The sequence below is a fragment of the Prunus mume genome, linkage group LG7 (assembly GCF_029339155.1).
Source record: "Prunus mume cultivar Tortuosa linkage group LG7, ASM2933915v1, whole genome shotgun sequence".
Taxonomy (NCBI): Eukaryota; Viridiplantae; Streptophyta; class Magnoliopsida; order Rosales; family Rosaceae; genus Prunus; species Prunus mume.
Window position 1 is genome coordinate 14,678,115 of NC_142704.1, and position 18,412 is coordinate 14,696,526.

At 35.7% G+C, this 18,412-nt stretch overlaps 2 protein-coding genes across 3 annotated transcripts; both read left to right on the forward strand.

The window, feature by feature from the left end:
• Window positions 1–30: 30 nt before the first annotated feature.
• Window positions 31–7,986, forward strand: LOC103336866 (ABC transporter B family member 2-like). The gene is made up of 12 exons (XM_008239989.2): window positions 31–630; window positions 709–763; window positions 861–1,036; window positions 2,032–2,235; window positions 2,374–2,633; window positions 3,291–3,831; window positions 4,179–4,558; window positions 4,820–5,235; window positions 5,605–5,846; window positions 5,929–6,176; window positions 6,343–6,755; window positions 7,120–7,986. Exons 1-12 carry the CDS (start codon window positions 304–306, stop codon window positions 7,674–7,676), a joined length of 3,819 nt encoding a protein of 1,272 aa, XP_008238211.2. The 5' UTR covers window positions 31–303; the 3' UTR covers window positions 7,677–7,986.
• Window positions 7,987–16,293: 8,307 nt separating this feature from the next.
• On the forward strand, window positions 16,294–17,923 carry LOC103336867 (transcription factor MYB41). Of its 2 annotated transcripts, XM_008239990.2 has the most exons (3): window positions 16,319–16,658; window positions 16,779–17,474; window positions 17,620–17,923. In XM_008239990.2, the coding sequence occupies exons 1-3, from the start codon at window positions 16,393–16,395 to the stop codon at window positions 17,630–17,632; spliced, it is 975 nt and encodes a 324-aa protein (XP_008238212.2). In that variant the 5' UTR covers window positions 16,319–16,392; the 3' UTR covers window positions 17,633–17,923. The 2 variants fall into 2 exon arrangements, with proteins under 2 accessions (XP_088897494.1, XP_008238212.2); XM_089041368.1 differs by lacking the exon at window positions 17,620–17,923 and having other exon boundaries at window positions 16,294–16,658; window positions 16,779–17,478.
• Window positions 17,924–18,412: the final 489 nt, after the last annotated feature.

Consider the following 18,412-nt stretch of genomic DNA (forward strand, 5'->3'; position numbering starts at 1 on the left):
TAATAACCACAACTGCCACTGGCTCATCTCGCCCACAGTGATGCTGTAACATAACATAGTCAACCACCCAAGATGGTTATGACTAGCTCTTAATGACTCATCCAACTTTTTTCTCTCTTTATTTTAAATTTTTGGGGTTCTTTTTTGTTTGTATTTCAATGAACCCATCCTCCCATCCATATGCTGTAATTTCATAAACACCTTCACATGTGCGCAACCTCATCTTCTTCTTCCTCAGCTGTCATACACACATTGCTCATTCAGTTTTATCAAACACTCTCTTGACAGAGTTTAGGCAAATAAATGGCGCGGCCGGACACATTTTCCGGCAATGGTACTACTCATGAGGCAGAAGGTATCATGTTGAAGGAGATGAAGAAGATGAAAGAAGAAGAAGAAGAAGAAGGAAATGCTAAAAATAATAGTAAAGATAAGCAGCGCAAGGTTTCATTGTTGAAGCTATTCTCATTTGCTGATTCTTATGACTACTTTCTAATGGCTGTCGGATCTGTTGGCGCATGTATTCATGGTGCTTCTGTCCCTGTCTTCTTTATCTTCTTTGGCAAGTTGATCAATATTATTGGCATGGCTTATCTCTTTCCCAAGGAAGCTTCTTCCAAAGTTGCTAAGGTATATTAATTATATATATACATGTATGTGTGTTTATATTCGACTTGAATTTCATCTTATATATTCTTCTTCTTGCAGTACTCCTTGGATTTTGTATATCTCAGTGTGGCTATATTGTTTTCTTCATGGACGGGTACGATTGGATTTTGTAAATCAACCATTAGAGAATTTGGTTTATTTTAATTTATTTTTTAAAATAATGTTGCAAATATATATTTATATTTCTGTAGAGGTGGCTTGTTGGATGCATACTGGGGAAAGGCAAGCGGCCAAAATGAGGATGGCATATTTGAGGGCAATGCTTAATCAAGATATAAGTCTTTTCGACACTGAAGCTTCCACAGGAGAGGTGATATCTGCAATTACAAGTGACATTATTGTTGTTCAAGATGCCCTTTCTGAGAAGGTGAGGCTCTCATGTTAATTAATTTTCATTATTAGTAACCTACTACCTACTACCTACTAGTTACAATCATAAGCATAAATATTTAGCTAATTAATGCATGAATGCATTATTTATCATAAGGTAGGTCCAACCTTATTAATAAGACTAATGGACCATTTGTTTCCCAACTATTTTTATTTTTAATATTTGTTTTCAAAACTTTCTTTTTTGAGAAAAGGCGACGAATTGCATTCGTAATTCAAGTCTAAAACAGTCAGTCACAAAGATCTTAATGACAAAATACCCTCTTAATGTTTGGGATTATTCTCAAGATGGGCTCCTGGCGTTCAATTTCATCAATTTACACGCCATAATTTTCACATATAATCAATTTAAGCCTTGCGTAAAGAAAAAAGGTTGATGAAGTAATGAAAGAAGTGGGATTTATGAGAGTCAAAATAGTTGTTGTTATCTAGGGTTTTTAATTCTATTTTCGTGTGGAAATCAGCGTGAGCTCTATCTAATTTCTAGGGCTCTCTCTCTGGAGACGGAGAGGGAGCCGGTGCAGAAGTAAATGCAAGGCTATCAGCATTTATAAGTCGGTTGAGGGGGTTGGTTGGCTTTCGAGTGTTTCATTGTCTTTAATTGCCGGCTGGATAGGCTTCTCTTTTCGGAAATAATTTAAGAGGAGAAAGTATTTAGGGCATCTAGAGCAACATTAATTATGTTTCTATCAGATTAGATCCTTAATAAACTTTTTTTTTTTCGTAAGATAGATCCTTAATAATCGATCCAATCTTCTGTCACTGCACTCCGTCATGGGCTATTTTGAAGCATGGCAGACCAGCATGTAATGTGACCATGTTTTTGTTTTGTTTTTTTCCAAAACATTACGAAAATCGAGAATAAGAATAAAAAGTAAAAAGGTGACAATTTACTGATTTAATAATCGATCACAATTAAGGAAACAATTATAGAGAGAGACCCTTGAATGATGAGGGTGGATGATGATGCAGGTAGGGAACAAATTCATGCACTACATAAGCCGATTTCTAGCAGGATTCATAATAGGGTTTGTTAGGGTATGGCAAATTAGTCTGGTCACTCTCTCCATTGTTCCATTAATTGCCCTTGCTGGTGGTCTCTATGCATATGTCACAATTGGTCTCATTGCAAGGGTTCGCAAATCTTATGTCAAGGCTGGAGAAATTGCTGAAGAGGTCACCTCTCTCTCTCTCTCTCTCTCTCTCTCTCTCACACACAATTGGTCTCATTGCTAGGCCTCTCTCTTCCGGAAAGGGATCCCTTATACTGCTTTGTTTGATATATATATTTTCTTTTTGTGATTATTTGATCAGGTGATAGGAAATGTGAGGACAGTGCAAGCATTTGCAGCAGAAGAGAAGGCAGTAAGAGAGTACAAGACAGCTCTTTTGAATACATACAAGTATGGGAGAAAAGCAGGACTAGCGAAGGGTCTTGGGCTTGGCTCCATGCACTGCTCCCTTTTCCTTTCATGGTCATTGCTAGTTTGGTTCACCAGCATTGTTGTTCACAAGGGTATCGCCAATGGCGGCGAGTCCTTCACCACCATGCTTAATGTTGTCATTGCTGGCCTGTAAGTTTTATTTTCTACTATCTTAAGTTGTTCTTACCAATATGTGTACTGGAAGTCCAGAACATATATTAAGTAGTTAAGCATTAGTTAATGATAAGGTCACGCAAGGTGGGATGAAACTGACTGTTTGATCAGAATCTTTGAGTCAATAATTTCAGATTTTTAGATTAGCAAAATTCAGTCTACGAGTTGGAAGTGAAGACAATGAAAATCACATATCAGTACACCTTACGACGCATTTCTGATTCACCAGTTCTTATCTCTTTTGAATTTGAGTGGAGGCAGTATAAGGTAGCTATGTAGAAGCAAATGTTGCACTTCATCAACTTTATGTTGTTAATGGAAACTTCTCTGAAGTACATTGCCAACTTTGGTGAATAATCAGGTTGTCATTTATAAAATATGAACAAAATTTTACTGGTATTCATAGAACTTGGTTTTGTATAGAAACAGTAAGCTACTGGAGCGTGGAGGGCAAGGCATAATGCTTCAGTTAGATTTCACTATATAAAATGTGGAAAGCTGTAGAAAACCTCAAGATGTTTATATGACATTTGACTGAGTTGGTTTATAGTTGTGATGAATGTATTGTGGCTTAGAAAATTTCGATTTACACAACGTCAAACTCAATGATACTATTTGCTTTTTAATTGGAAGGTCTCTGGGGCAGGCAGCACCTGACATCTCTGCATTCATTCGAGCTAAGGCAGCCGCCTATCCCATATTTGAAATGATAGAGAGGAACACAATAAGCCGATCCAGCAGCAAGAATGGCAAGAAGCTGGACAAAATTGAGGGGCACATCCAATTTAAGGACATATGTTTTAGTTACCCGTCTCGTCCCGATGTTACTATATTCAACAAGCTCAATCTTGATATCCCTGCTGGAAAGATTGTAGCCCTTGTGGGAGGAAGTGGGTCTGGAAAGAGTACTGTTATATCTTTGATTGAACGCTTCTATGAGCCACTTGCGGGCCAGATATTATTAGATGGAAATAATATTGGGGAGATTGACCTTAAGTGGCTTAGGCAACAGATTGGGCTGGTAAACCAGGAGCCTGCACTTTTTGCAACAAGCATTAAGGAAAATATTCTTTATGGAAAATCCGATGCTACATTCGATGAGATCACACATGCAGCTAAACTCTCAGAGGCTCTCTCTTTCATAAATAACCTCCCAGAGAGATTCGAAACGCAGGTAATGATATGTTATTTCTCTAAAAAACTTGCGTTTTTCCTTGTGCATAAATCGGATTCTGATGTGGAAACAACTGCAGATATCTATTACTTGGATCCAGTTTCATATGGTGCATAATTTCTGTAGAAACATATAGCTTGAGGAAACAAAAGGACTTTTTATACAATGAAAAGTAGTCTCTGTGCCACTTCAACACTAACTTTACAAGAGCATGCTTGGTGAAGACCAAGAATTAATCATGATATATATGGATATTGCCTGCAGACATAGTAGAGAAGTAGATGGGACCTTAGAGACTTTTTCTTTTTTTGCTTTTCATGGATTGATGCTTAAATGTTATTTTCCAGGTTGGTGAGAGAGGAATACAACTCTCAGGAGGACAAAAGCAAAGAATTGCAATAGCACGTGCAATAGTGAAGAATCCATCCATTCTTCTATTGGATGAAGCAACAAGTGCATTGGATGCAGAGTCTGAGAAGAGTGTCCAGGAGGCTCTTGATCGCGCCATGGTGGGACGAACAACAGTAGTAGTAGCCCATCGTCTTTCTACCGTTAGGAATGCAGATGTAATTGCTGTTGTTCAAGAGGGGAAAATAGTGGAAACTGGGAGTCACGAGGAGCTCATTTCTAACCCGAATGGTGTCTATGCAGTACTAGTACAATTACAAGAAACAGCTTCTTCGCAACGACACCCCTCACTTGATCCTCACTTGGGTCGGCCACTAAGGTACTTGGTTGAAAGTGTTACATCCAGGAAACTTCATATGAAATATTCTGATGCCTAGAGCAACTTCAACTATTTGAAATGAGTAGAATAATTTCCGAAAAGTATTATAATGAGTTTGTTAGAGGCTAATTATAGAAAATCTTTACTTTGAAATATTAATGCTCTACTTAAAAGCGAGGATAATGGGAAGCCTTGAATGTGTTTAGCTTGTAAATTCGTCTCTGACATTCATGTATTCATAATATCTATTTTCTGTTGCAGTATAAGGTATTCACGAGAATTATCCCGCACTACAACAAGTTTCGGAGCCAGCTTCCGTTCTGATAAAGAATCTCTTGGCCGTGCTGGTGCTGATGGAATAGAGACTGTAAAGTCAAGACATGTTTCAGCAGGGAGACTGTATTCCATGGTTGGACCAGACTGGTATTATGGGGTGATTGGCACCATTGGTGCCCTTATTGCCGGAGCTCAGATGCCTCTTTTTGCTCTTGGGGTCTCTCAGGCTCTTGTTTCCTTTTACATGGACTGGGACACAACATGTCGTGAGATTAAAAAAATCTCTTTACTCTTCTGCGGGGCTGCAGTTTTAACTGTCATTGTTCATGCCATAGAGCATCTTTGTTTTGGAATTATGGGAGAGCGACTCACTCTTCGTGTTAGAGAAAAGATGTTTTCTGGTATGTCACAATCAAATACTGTATTATTCCAGTTGCATCTATAGGGTGTTAATTGAAGTTTTGTTCTTCCCTTTGAAAGCTGTTTGTATGATCTCTTCAAGGCTTGAGGTCCAATCAGTCCAAATATTTATATATATTTTTCATGTTTCATTGGTGTCCTTCCTTCATCTTGAGAATGCATTGTCCCTCATATATTTCCAAAAACAGATCACAACACGTTGTTATGTCTTGTCTGATGGCACTAATATATGCGTACGTGTGGGAACATATTTGTATTATACATATGTAGAGTTTTCCTTCGTTGAGCTTAGAATAAGATGGTATGATATTGATTACTCTTTTTTAATTTTCTCTTATAATTGATTGCAGCTATTTTGAGGAATGAGATCGGATGGTTTGATGATACAAACAACACTAGTTCTATGCTTTCGTCGCGTCTAGAAAGTGATGCAACTTTGTTAAGAACTATTGTTGTTGATCGGTCAACAATTCTTTTACAGAATGTGGGTTTGGTTGTTGCCTCATTTATCATTGCCTTCATCTTGAACTGGAGAATCACACTCGTCGTCTTAGCCACGTATCCGTTGATCATCAGTGGTCACATCAGCGAGGTCCTACTTTCTTCTGTAGCTTTAAAGAGATAAGGAAGACATTTATTTATAGTATGCTAACAGTTTTTATCTTTTGTTGCAGAAACTTTTCATGCAAGGCTATGGTGGAAACTTGAGCAAAGCATATCTAAGAGCTAACATGCTGGCTGGGGAGGCTGTGAGTAACATGCGCACTGTTGCTGCATTTTGTTCTGAGGAGAAAGTCATCGACCTTTATTCTCGTGAGCTAGTTGAGCCTTCTAGACGTTCATTTACTCGTGGTCAAATTGCTGGCATATTCTACGGTGTATCCCAGTTCTTCATATTCTCATCCTATGGCCTTGCCTTGTGGTATGTTCACTCCACGTTTGCCATAAAAAATGCAAGTTGGATAATGAATAGTTTTCTATTAGGGTTATGGTATTTGAGTATTCTAGTATCCTTACTTTATTTCACATGTTCGAAGAGCTTCATGTGAATTGATAGCTTCTTTCTTCTCCCTCGTCTTGCTGTTCAGGTATGGTTCTGTTTTGATGGGAAAGGAGCTTGCAAGCTTTAAATCTGTCATGAAATCATTCATGGTGTTGATTGTGACGGCATTAGCAATGGGTGAGACTTTAGCATTAGCCCCCGACCTTTTGAAAGGGAACCAAATGGCGGCATCAGTCTTTGAAGTTTTGGATCGTAGAACCGAGGTCCTGGGGGACATAGGCGAAGAGCTTACGAAATTGGAAGGCACAATTGAGCTTAGGAGTGTTCACTTTAGCTATCCCTCAAGACCAGACGTATTGCTTTTCAGGGACTTCAGTTTGAAAGTCAGGTCAGGCAAGAGCATGGCATTAGTGGGGCAAAGTGGTTCTGGTAAAAGCTCTGTGCTTTCTCTAATACTCCGATTTTACGATCCAACAACTGGGAAAGTCATGATTGATGGTAAGTCTTGTGCATAAAACTTTGCTCTATTCCTCTGACAAGGAACAAGTAAATTTGAACATAAAAGAAAATACTTGATGCAATTTTTGAAGGAAATCCATTTTAAACATAGAAGAAAAATACTTGGTGCAATTTTAAAAGGAAATCCATGTTAACTTTGAAAAAGCAAGATCAAAACAGATTCCGGAGCAAATTTCTGAAATAATTCAACGATCTGCGGAAGTTTAAATAGTTTATCACCCTAGGACCTTGGTGTTCTGCATCGTAAAACTTATAGGAATCTGTTCTCTGATGTTGAAAACATATGATTATTCAGTCAACTTCTCTTTTGGTAGGTTTATCTAAATGTTGATACACCATGCAGGGAAAGACATCAAGAAACTCAAGATCAGGTCTCTTCGAAAGCACATTGGCCTGGTTCAACAAGAACCGGCTCTGTTTGCCACATCAATATATGAAAACATTCTTTATGGAAAAGATGGATCTTCTGAAGCAGAAGTTATTGAAGCGGCGAAGCTTGCTAATGCCCACAGTTTTATCAGTGCCCTTCCTGAAGGCTATTCCACTAAAGTCGGAGAGCGAGGGGTGCAACTATCTGGTGGTCAAAGGCAAAGGGTTGCCATTGCCCGTGCGGTTTTAAAGAATCCGGAAATTTTGTTATTAGATGAGGCCACCAGTGCTCTAGATGTGGAGTCTGAGCGTGTGGTGCAACAAGCTCTTGACAGATTGATGAAGAACCGTACAACCGTGTTGGTGGCACATAGGCTGTCCACAATACAAAATGCAGATGAAATTTCAGTTATACAAGACGGGAAGATTGTAGAGCAAGGAAGTCATTCGAGTCTTATAGAGAACAGAAATGGAGCATATTTCAAGTTAATAAACATTCAGCAACAGAACACACAACAGTATCAAGATTGAGAACAGGTTTACTCAAATTTATGTAAGGGGCTCTGTTCATCACTGTATCTTTGTAATTCTTTTCATTTTCAATTTTTTTTCTCTTTTACCATATATATATGATATAAGCTTATCAGATGGAGAGATTGCAATTGTCTGAGAATAATGATAATATACACATGTTGGGGATTGCTGTACAAATATGAAGTGCTATTTTTTATGGCATCCAAATGTGTCAATATAGCCTTTCCTTTGTATTTGAGGAAGTGGGGGAAAAGGAAAAACACATTGGAAATTCATAAAACTAATGAAAGAAATAACCAATTGTGCATTTTTGTTTTTGGTATTGTTGTTCTAGATTTAAGATTTTTGTTGTCTAGCGAGAACCAAATGCAACCTCCCCAGTGGATTTCAGATTTATATGTTGTCTTTGTTCAGGCTAATTGTGCCGTAAATCTGTTGTATTATGGTGTTGGATGCCAAAATTTGGACCAGGATCCAACTAAGAAAAATAAGAGTAACATTCATAGGACGCGAACAGATTTACATGATAGGGAATCTAGTAAAAAACCCCAAACAGATAGCCAACTCTCAAACAAACCCAAAATATTTTTAAAAAGACAAGAAAACCCCTTCTCTTTAGCACCAAAGACATGCAAGTCCTAGGGCTCTTTCCTCCACCGAAGACCAATATCAACATGTGAAGAGACTAGACCAACATGTGAAGATTTTATCATAAAGACACCAGAACCAACATGTGAAGATTTTGTCTTTGTCCAACAGTTGTTACTACGCAATGACAATGCCAACAATAATGTTTTGTTTGTTTGTACATATTTTTTAGTGCATTTTGTCTTAAAATGCATGTGAATTCATTTATTTTGCATCAGTTTGCATGTGAAGTGTGTGTGAAGTGTGTATGCAAGTACAAAGAGATAAAGAGAAGAGATGCTCCTCTTCTCATCCTTAGCCATCCTTAGTAAAGTCAGTTAATGATGTGTATAGTGTAGAACTCATGAAGAGAGAAGTACAATACCAGAGAAGAAGAAATCTCAGTACTCTTCTTCAACTCCATTTGTTCATATACTTTCTCTTATCACACTCTCTTACTTCAACCATGTTAATATCTTCAACCACCGTTAATTCCGGGTGATAACAATTCCAGCAACAAAAGAAATTAAGTAAGTATTTTTCTCTTTTATTTTTGGTTTTCTTAGTAGACTTCTTATCCAAAACAGGGAAACGCTTTTATAATTATGTTATTATCTTGCTAAACTGATGATCAATACTTTGTTTGAGTACTTGGTCATGTTTGATATTTGCCATAACAATAACAGGATGTCTATCAAGGAACCTTTGAGTTCTGCTCCATAACCCTTTAAGTTGGTGTCTTTGCAGTTCCATGTTCTAGGTATGGTGTCTAGTTGTTATTTTGACCCTTAGAAATCTTGACTGAGCACGCAGAAAATTATGGTATTTGAACATTAGAAGAAGTTGGTAAACTAGATAATGAACTAGCAGGCCATACAGAATTTACAACATTTGTTGTAAGTAGTGTTGAGATTATTTAAAAAAAAATCAGAGTAAATTAGATTCATTTCTAAAGAAAAAAAATATTGTTAAATGCAAGCCAACATGTGTTCCCAAAATTTTGGGATATATGTTGTGTTTCAAAATGGTGGATATAAAAGATAATAGGCCAAAAAATTAGGTGGAATCCTATTAGCACTTATTTGAAATTCAAACGTGTTGATTGCTTAAGGGAGGCTTATTGAGTTGGCTTAGAAAAAGGCTAAAAAGAAAAAGGAAAAAAAAAATGAAGTGGAGAATTAAAAGACGGTTGGTGAAATTATAGCAGTACAAAGAAGAAGAAAAAATTGCTACAGGTATACTGTAACCTCCTTTTTCTTTTTTGTGTTAGGCATGGCATGCCACAAAGCCATTGATGAGAAACCATAAATCATTTGGATGCAAATCCATGGGTGAGAAATTCCCGAAATTGTTTGGGTGCAAATCCATGGGTGAGTAACCCCGAAATTATTTGGATGTAAAAATCCATATGGGTGAGAAATCTAGAACCTCTACAAATGAAAAAATTCTAGGCATGTCCCGGAAAAATGGATTTAGAGACTTATGCAGTTAGCAAACAAAACAAAAGGGGTCTTTACTTTTGTCCTGTTGCTTCTTCTTCTCTCTATTCGAACAAGCTACAAATGAAAAAATGGGAAGTTAATTCTCTACCATCAATTGCAGCAAAAAAAAAATAATAATAAAGGAAAAATAATGGGGTCTAATCCGGTAGCAGATACAAAGAAGAAATGGGTTATACCTCTGCCGTTGAACAATTTGATCAACTCTCTCCCTCTTTGTTTTTTTTTTAAAAAAAAAACACTAATTCTTCTGTTCCTGAGTATGCTACCCCAAAACAGAAAAAAGAAATTAGTTATTAGCATATAGACAAAATAAGAAGAGAAATCAGCAAAAAAGAAAAAAAGAAAAAAAGAGGACAATTAGAAGGAGGAGGCCATGTTGTCTGGCCCACTCTTGGATAAATTCCTCACATTGCGTTTGTGTACAAACAACCAAAGCAAAAGAATGTGTGTTTGTGTGCAAACCTGATAGTCAAAACAAAAGGAAAATGAGCCAACAAAAATAAGAAAAAGAAAGAGCGAGGTTGACGCCTCTTTCTTGTGCGATTTGTCAAAGTGTAAAGTATGAAAATACCATTTATTGGAGTAACAAGGATGCTCTCCGGGAGGGGTTCGACTGCAAAGCAAAAGAAAGAGAATAAAATAGTAGAGGGCTTGACAAGATAAAAGAGTTTGCTTTAAATAGAGGAAAGTCTAGTGCAATTATTCTCCAAGATTATATATAAAGGCTACAATTCCTTCACATCTCCAATTCCTTAAGTCCCATTTGGGTATGATTAATTCAGCTAGAAGATGAGTCTCACGCTGGTTGGTGATGTTTCACGAAGGCCACTAATCAGTCCTTACTTGTGGGACAGCTGATTAAATGACGAGTGGGCTGTCCAAAATCTCCCATTGATTCTCAAAAGCCCAAAATGTTTGATTGGATTGTTCTAATTGCCCATTAAAATTACATAGGCCCAAATTGTTTAATGGATCAATTTTAAAATCCTCAAACCATATTTAGGTCCAAATGTTGTCGATTGTAGAAAATTAGTAGGTTCATCAAAATTGCTAATTATTTTTCTTGGACATTGACAATAAGAAAATGGTACAAAATCATCCAATTTTTCCCATGGGTCATCTATCTATGAAAATTTCAAAATTATTTATAAATTATAAATATAAATAAAAAACTAACATAGAAAACACTTATAAATTATTTTGAAAGAATTTATTGATAATGATATAGTTATAAGTAGGAATAAAATAGAGCTTGAAAAACAAGACATAGAATTTTTAGGTATGTATATTAAGTCAAGAACTATAGAATTACAAGAACACAGATAAAAAACAATTACAAACATTTTTAGGAAATTATTAAATTTTGCTAGAAGTTTTATCCTAGGTTTATGAAGAAAGATTGCAGCATTGCATAGTAAAACCAGTAAAACATGTCAAAAATATTTTGATAGTGAAGATATTAAATTAGTTCAAAATATCAAACAAGACATAACTCAACTTAAGCCTCTAGCATTACCATTAGATAATAAAAATAGTTGAGACAGACGGATCATCAATAGGATGGGCAAGAATTTTATATCAGAAGAAACGAAAAGAAGAACCTAAATCTGAAGAAAAAGTTTTAAAAAATGCATCATGTAAATTTAATGATATACAAGCTAGACTTCCAGCTACTGACTTAGAAATTTTAGGAGTTATTAACTCCCTTGAAACATTTTCATTGTTCTTACATAATGAGATATTTACTATTAGAACAGATTGTCAGAATATTGTTTCTCATTATAATAAAATTACTACTAATGAACAAGTAGCCCGATGATGGGTCAATTTTGTTGATTCTATTATAGGAAATGGATTTAGAACAATATTTGATCATATTAAAGGTATGTATAATACTTTAGCAGACACCTTATCTTGTATTATTCATTAACAAGTATGCAATATTTTGGAGCATCATCTCTAGCAGCAAAAATAATGGTACACCATCACAGGGTGGTAATCCATTAAGCATGAGTAGTCAAGCAAGACTAGTAGTAAATACTTATTATTATAATAGAATTCCAGTACAAGAAGTTGGAATCCTGCTTTAAAATATCGTATTCAAGCATCATTAGCAAATAAACAAAAAGTTATTTTAGACAATTTTTAGAATATTAGAGCTAATAATGAAAGCATGAGAAAATGGCATGAAAATCTTATTAAAGCCCTTGAGCAAGAGTTTTTAGCATATAATTATGATTATAAAAGAGCAAAACAACAAATTTCTTTTTTGCAGGAAAAACATGAATATCGAAAGAAAGAGTATAATACAATAGTAAAAAAATTTAGAATTATTAATTTAAGCATGATTTTACAAGAAAAAGTGGCTAATAAGCCCAATTTACATGAGCATAATAGAGAATTTTCTCTTGAGGAAAAAACTAAACACCCATATTTTCTTCAAACCCTAGCTATAGACAGATATAGATTTTTACCAGAAGATATTAAGAGTCGTATGATTAGATTAAAATATAAGCAAAATACATCTATTCAATTATACATTCAAGCTTTTCTTTTCAATTTAGACCAAATGATGGAAGCATAACTCCATATGACGATCTCATGATAGAAGAAGCATCATCAACTTCATTTAACATGAAAGATCATCCCAACATATGAAGTATAAGTTTCAACCTTTTTGGCTCCATACAGCAATCAAGAAGCAAAACTCCCTTGGCATCATCTGAAAAGAAGAAACAGACTCCTTAGGCAATATAAAAATAAATAAAGACATTATTGTCCAAACACTATAATTTTGTCCTCCTTATAAATACTTCACTCATTTTTTGTGCTGAATCAAAAGTCCCCTTACATGATTCACTATTAATAGGGTCACGGGGTTCTTTTGCGGTAATTGTATGGCGTTTTGAGTTGTATGTACAGCGTTTCGGGTTGTACGCATGCAAACCAAAATCATATCAAGGGATTAAAAATAAACTTTAAATTGGTTGTTGACCTGAAATTATTCCTCCCCATTATCCGGATCAATCATACACTTGAAATGAGCATATTAATACATGAAAATATGTTTTTTTTTTTCCAGTGAAATATGCATCTTATATGAGAGGAAAAGGTTAAAACGGACAATAAGAAAAAGATTTGAAAAGGAAGGCTATTCTGGCCTATGAATAAGTACCCTATTAAGATAATAGAGCTCGTGACACAAAATGGATTCCAATGTAAATTTCAAACCAGTTAGAGACGTCCGGAGAAACATAAAATTAATCATTAGTCTTTTAATTTAATATAATCAGAACCCAGGAAAACAAACAAACATTTGTCAAACAATAACTAATTAGATGCTGTTTTAAATTTCTTGTACTACTGAAAAATTAGCTGTGCTGCAAATACAAATGGTCCCTCTCTTTAGAAGAAACAAGGAACCTTCTGTGTAGTTTCACACAAAGTGACAGTGATTTTTTCTTCTGTCTCCCCCCACTATTATTTTAATCAAAAGAAATACGTGGAGTAATCTCAATCATACATCTGTCCAAGATTTCTTTCTAAGTGGAGGAAACCAAGTTTATTAAGTAAATCCCAGTTGGAAGATTTTGCAAATGATCCATGCAAAAAGGTCAACATATATAGGAGGATGCTTAATTAATTGTTCTTTTCAAACGCTGTCAATATTTTCCAGAGTTTTCTTTCTTCAAGGAAGGCAATGAGGTAAGAAAGGTTGAGAAAGCCTCTGGCTTTATCTTGGTGTCCTTTTTGTTGCCCCTTTTGACCAATGAGAAGCATTATGTCACACTTTGAAAATTACAAAATACCTTGAGCTACCAAGCAGGAGGTCAAAACCAACTCAGATCTTCTACCAAATGTCAAACATTTGTGGGAATGTCAAACATATTACACATCCTTTACATTGAGTCCAAGCTATTTTATCTTTTATTTGGAGTTGAGCAAGGACTAAGTGCACTGAATTCTATTTTAGTACACAATGATATCTTATGGCTTTTAGTATCACCAGAAAATAACTAACATGTAAAACTTTTGTTTTTCTGCATACAAATATTTCTTCCACTTGGTTGGGTTGATATTGTCATGCTATTGTCATTCAAAATTTGTAATACAATTACAATCACATCTTCTGCAAATATTTAACAATGGCTTTCTGCTTTAGCATGTAAATTTGCTTTTAAATTAATTCATCCTCTATATATAGAAATTCTCCTATACAGACATCCGGACGTTATTATCAGTTCTGTGGGCATTATATATACAACTCTCATAATCAGTTCTGCTAACAAGTTTTTAGAGTTATCTTTAATAATTGTTGGGTAAGGAAAAAAATTGAAATTTAGTCCTTGCAGTTCTGACTGTACGTAAATGCTTTCCAAGGGGTGAAAATTTGACATTTCTGTTGCAGTAGCATGCTGATGAAAATTATGCATAAGAAGATTTTGCCTTAAGTTCATCAAGGCAGAAAAACCAATGTGATAGAGTCAAATGTTGAATAGGAACAAGAGAAGGGTAAATGTGTTCACTTTTTAATCATTTTGGCCAAGCAGTTGTGATAAAAGTATAACATTTGACCAGATTAGTATACACTGAAATTACAACTACAAGAACTAAATTTATTAAATCGAGCTAATACTGCATGGATCAAGGTGTAATTTAATAATTAATTGACTAAAATTATTTGACCAGTTAACTTGTCTGGTGTAAAAGATAAGCTAATTTGCAGGAGCCTTAGCAGCCTAGTTTCAACTTGTCTTGGCCATCTGAAAAGACAGAGAAGATAATATTTTCTCATAACCAAACATTAAATGTCATAAACCTCTATAGGAACCTCTATAGGCCGGGGGCATAACTAAAAATGAATTTTCAATCTATATTACTGTCAATTTGGTTCACTCTTCAGCTAAACTGTATGAATGTCTAATGTCTTTAATCTATTATATTACTTAAGGTTTCATTAGAAGTCAATGTTTTAAACGTGCGCATTGGACGTGTCGAATTTTGAACAAGTGAAAATTCAAAAGTTTGTGTGGTAAACTGAAGGGGGATCAATCCACTTTTTGGTTTCAGGAAGAAGGAGGAGAATGTTTGGTAAATGGGTGATCAACTATGCAATGGCAAGATTTGAAAGAGCAGTTGGAGACTGCTGCATATTTTAGAACACAACTTTGAATCATTATATGTTAAACCAGAAAAATGACAAAAATGATGACCGCTAGGATGAGGCATGAAGATTAGCATAATTAAATTGAAGAGGATATGTCAACATCCCTAGAATCCCCCACAGAAGAAGATAAGTCAGAGACTACATCAACAACACATGACAAATAGAACCATCATCATATTTTAGGCTGTCAAATAATGAATTCTGAGCAATTGAATAATAATTCATCTGCCATGAAACCCTTTAAGAAGCAGCATATCAATCAATGACCTAAATTGAATCTAGGAAAAGAACAATAAGATCAATGTATTTAATACCATGGAAGACTCAAGAATTGGCACCAGTGATGCAAATTGAAAACAGGTAGATATATCTTTATTAAAAACTACAAACTAAACTGAAATTACCAGAGCTGCCTATGTTATGGTAGCCTCCGGTAATACTAGACGCTGATGCTGCATAGCTAGACTCAGGAATTCCTTACTGGTTGATAGCATTCAGTATTACTTTGATGACATATAAATCATGAACAATTTGTTTGGTGCAAAAGAAAATGCATCATCATTTAAAGACTTTGTAATGAATCGTGCTCAATATCGTTCATCTTCATTGGTTTTTCAAATCAGGGCTTGTTTTTTATTTATATTTTTCATTAACTAGGAATGACATCAAAGCCATCCAGCTAAAAATCCAAGCACAACATGGAAAACTTATGGATGCTGCTTTATCTTCCTTGGGTAGACCTATTGAGAACCCCATATGGTGGCATAACTTCTCAATAACAAAAATAAACATTACAATTCCGTGAAATAAATGACAAATTATCAGATATATCTTTGGCATCTCAATCGAAATACTTGTTCACTATGTGACCAACAACAGCCAAGGACAGCACATCCTCTGCAGTAGCACACAATCTGCAATAGTTCATATCTTTTACTTTCGTCACGTTGCGTTTTAGTTTTGTTCAGACAAAAGAAAAACATAATCCAAACCTTAAATCCTAGGAACGCCACCTTATGGCAATGGCATTCTATATCGAATAGAAATCTGACCGGTGGCTTTAGAGCATTTTACAATAATTTATCTATGATATTACTGTCTCCATTCGACGACGACACTTGCACTACCTAATCCTGATTTTGGTGCCAATTTATTTCAAAATGGTTGCTAACTTGCTAGGTTATTTCCTGGTCAGTCGTCATTGCTTGTTCTAGGGAACTAAGAAATAAATCATAATGATAAAAAAAGAATGAAATGACATCATCACCGTTTGAATTACATCTTCCTTGCACCTATAAAACCAGCATGTCTCAGCAATATGTCCAAAACCAATCCTACAATCAAACAATCCTCTTACCTTTTCCCCGGTCTCACTTTCCATCTCCAATTTGGATATTGTTTTGTGTGTATTAGCACAATGGGCAGATCCCCTTCTTGCGATGAACAGAGTGGTTTGAAGAAAGGTCCATGGACTACAGAGGAAGATGAGAAATTGATGGATTATATTGCCAGACATGGCCATGGAAGCTGGAGAGCTCTCCCCAAGCTTGCAGGCCTGAACCGGTGCGGCAAGAGTTGCAGACTAAGGTGGACAAATTACCTCAGGCCAGATATTAAGAGGGGAAAATTCTCTGAAGACGAAGAACGAGTTATCATCAATCTTCACTCAGTTGTTGGAAACAAGTATGTTAACTTTTCTTCATTTGTACAGTTATTTGTTGAAAATTTTGCAAAACTATAATTTGCTTGAAATTAGAGCTCAACTAAATTGAAGGTGGTGTTAATTTTTTCTTTTTCTTTTAGGTGGTCAAAGATTGCAACTCATCTTCCGGGGAGAACGGATAATGAAATCAAGAACTACTGGAACACCCACCTGAGAAAGAAGCTGCTACACATGGGGATTGATCCAAACACCCACAAGCCAAGGACTGACCTCAATAACCTTCTGAATCTTTCACAGTTGCTCAGAGCAGCAAATGTTGGGCAGATGAATATGAGTTCTTGGGACAATGCCCTGAGCCTGAGGCTACAAGCAGGAGCAGCCCAACTAGCCAAAATGCAGCTACTGCAACATTTATGCATGCAGGTTGTGAACTCATCAAATTCTGCTGCTGCTCCTCCTCCTCCACTTCCTAATATTGACATGATGAGCACTTTTGGTTATCAAAATCTCAACCAATTGGGAGGGCAAGCCAACTCATTGGAAGGCTTTGAAGGACATAATAATAGCAATAATAATAATAATAATATTCCTACTTTTGACAACAACATGAGAAGTTACTATGAAGATATGCTGCAGACCAAGAACCCATTTCCTGCATTAGTTTCCGCGTCTTCTGGGACTTCTTGCAACACCAACACCAACCAAATGGAAAATAGCATGAGTGGTGATCCTGCAGCAGATTGCTTCTCCACCCACTCTCCCACCACCATCTTTGAGGATTGGGAGAAGCTCATGGATGATGAAACCAGTGAATCCTACTGGAAAGATATTCTAGAGTAGGTTTTCATTATAATTATTCCCCCCAAATACTTCATTTTTATTTCTTCTTTATGTTTGGTGTAAACATTCTTAATAATCAATTCTACACGAAATTTTCACTCCTTTTTACACAACATTAACATTTTTCTTTCTGTTTTGCAGATCAATATCATAAATGCCCTCGTCACGATCTATAGCCGCACCCTTATAAATTTGAAGAACTTTTGAAGTTCCTACACAAAATTTACTGCATTCATTATTCGTTAATAAGGTTTATTTTTATTAAAGTTATAATTATTGTTTGATGCAGCTTCTGAACTGATAATACATATATGTAGCTATACCTATGTGAAAAGATATATACCTCCGAATTCTTGTAAACTTTTAGCTAAAGAATTGTCCATTTTCCATTTTCACTGCAGAATTGTTCAATGCTATTTCATAATATCAGATAATTCATTACAAATTGAACTTATGCATAATATCAGATAATTAATTAAGCTTTTGACCATATTATTGCACGTCAAAGTCAACCATGCATGCATGTCACCGCCATTTCCACCTTATTCGACGATACATACATACACATAATATATTTCTCTTGATGGGTCTCCGAGTGTCAACATCAGCTGATGAGTGAAATTAGAAAAAAGTTGATCCCCTCGATGTTATTAATGATTCATTTATGTATAAGTCTAGTCACTAAAAGTCAGATTAGTAGTTACATTTGCAACTGATTAGGTAAGACCAAGATTATTTCCGTTTAACACAAGTTATTGACTGGTGTGCTAAGGAGTAGCCCTTTACCAAGTTCCAACCAAACCACCTAATTAAGTTGAGTTCAGCTTCGATATTGCCTCATTGGGATAACGACTTAGTTTAGTTACTTAGTATATTAGATATAGTTGTAATGATCAGTGAGGATGAACACTTTCAAGACAGCCAGTTTGCTATG

Excerpts from the sequence above, each read along its gene's own strand:
- LOC103336867 (XM_089041368.1), top strand. The coding sequence starts at position 16,294 with ATGTCCAAAACCAATCCTACAATCAAACAATCCTCTTACCTTTTCCCC. Across the intron at positions 16,659-16,778 it reads CACTCAGTTGTTGGAAACAA|GTGGTCAAAGATTGCAACTC; the intron begins GTATGTTAACTT and ends TTTTTCTTTTAG.
- LOC103336866 (XM_008239989.2), top strand. The coding sequence starts at position 304 with ATGGCGCGGCCGGACACATTTTCCGGCAATGGTACTACTCATGAGGCA. Across the intron at positions 2,634-3,290 it reads AATGTTGTCATTGCTGGCCT|GTCTCTGGGGCAGGCAGCAC; the intron begins GTAAGTTTTATT and ends TTTAATTGGAAG. Across the intron at positions 3,832-4,178 it reads CAGAGAGATTCGAAACGCAG|GTTGGTGAGAGAGGAATACA; the intron begins GTAATGATATGT and ends GTTATTTTCCAG.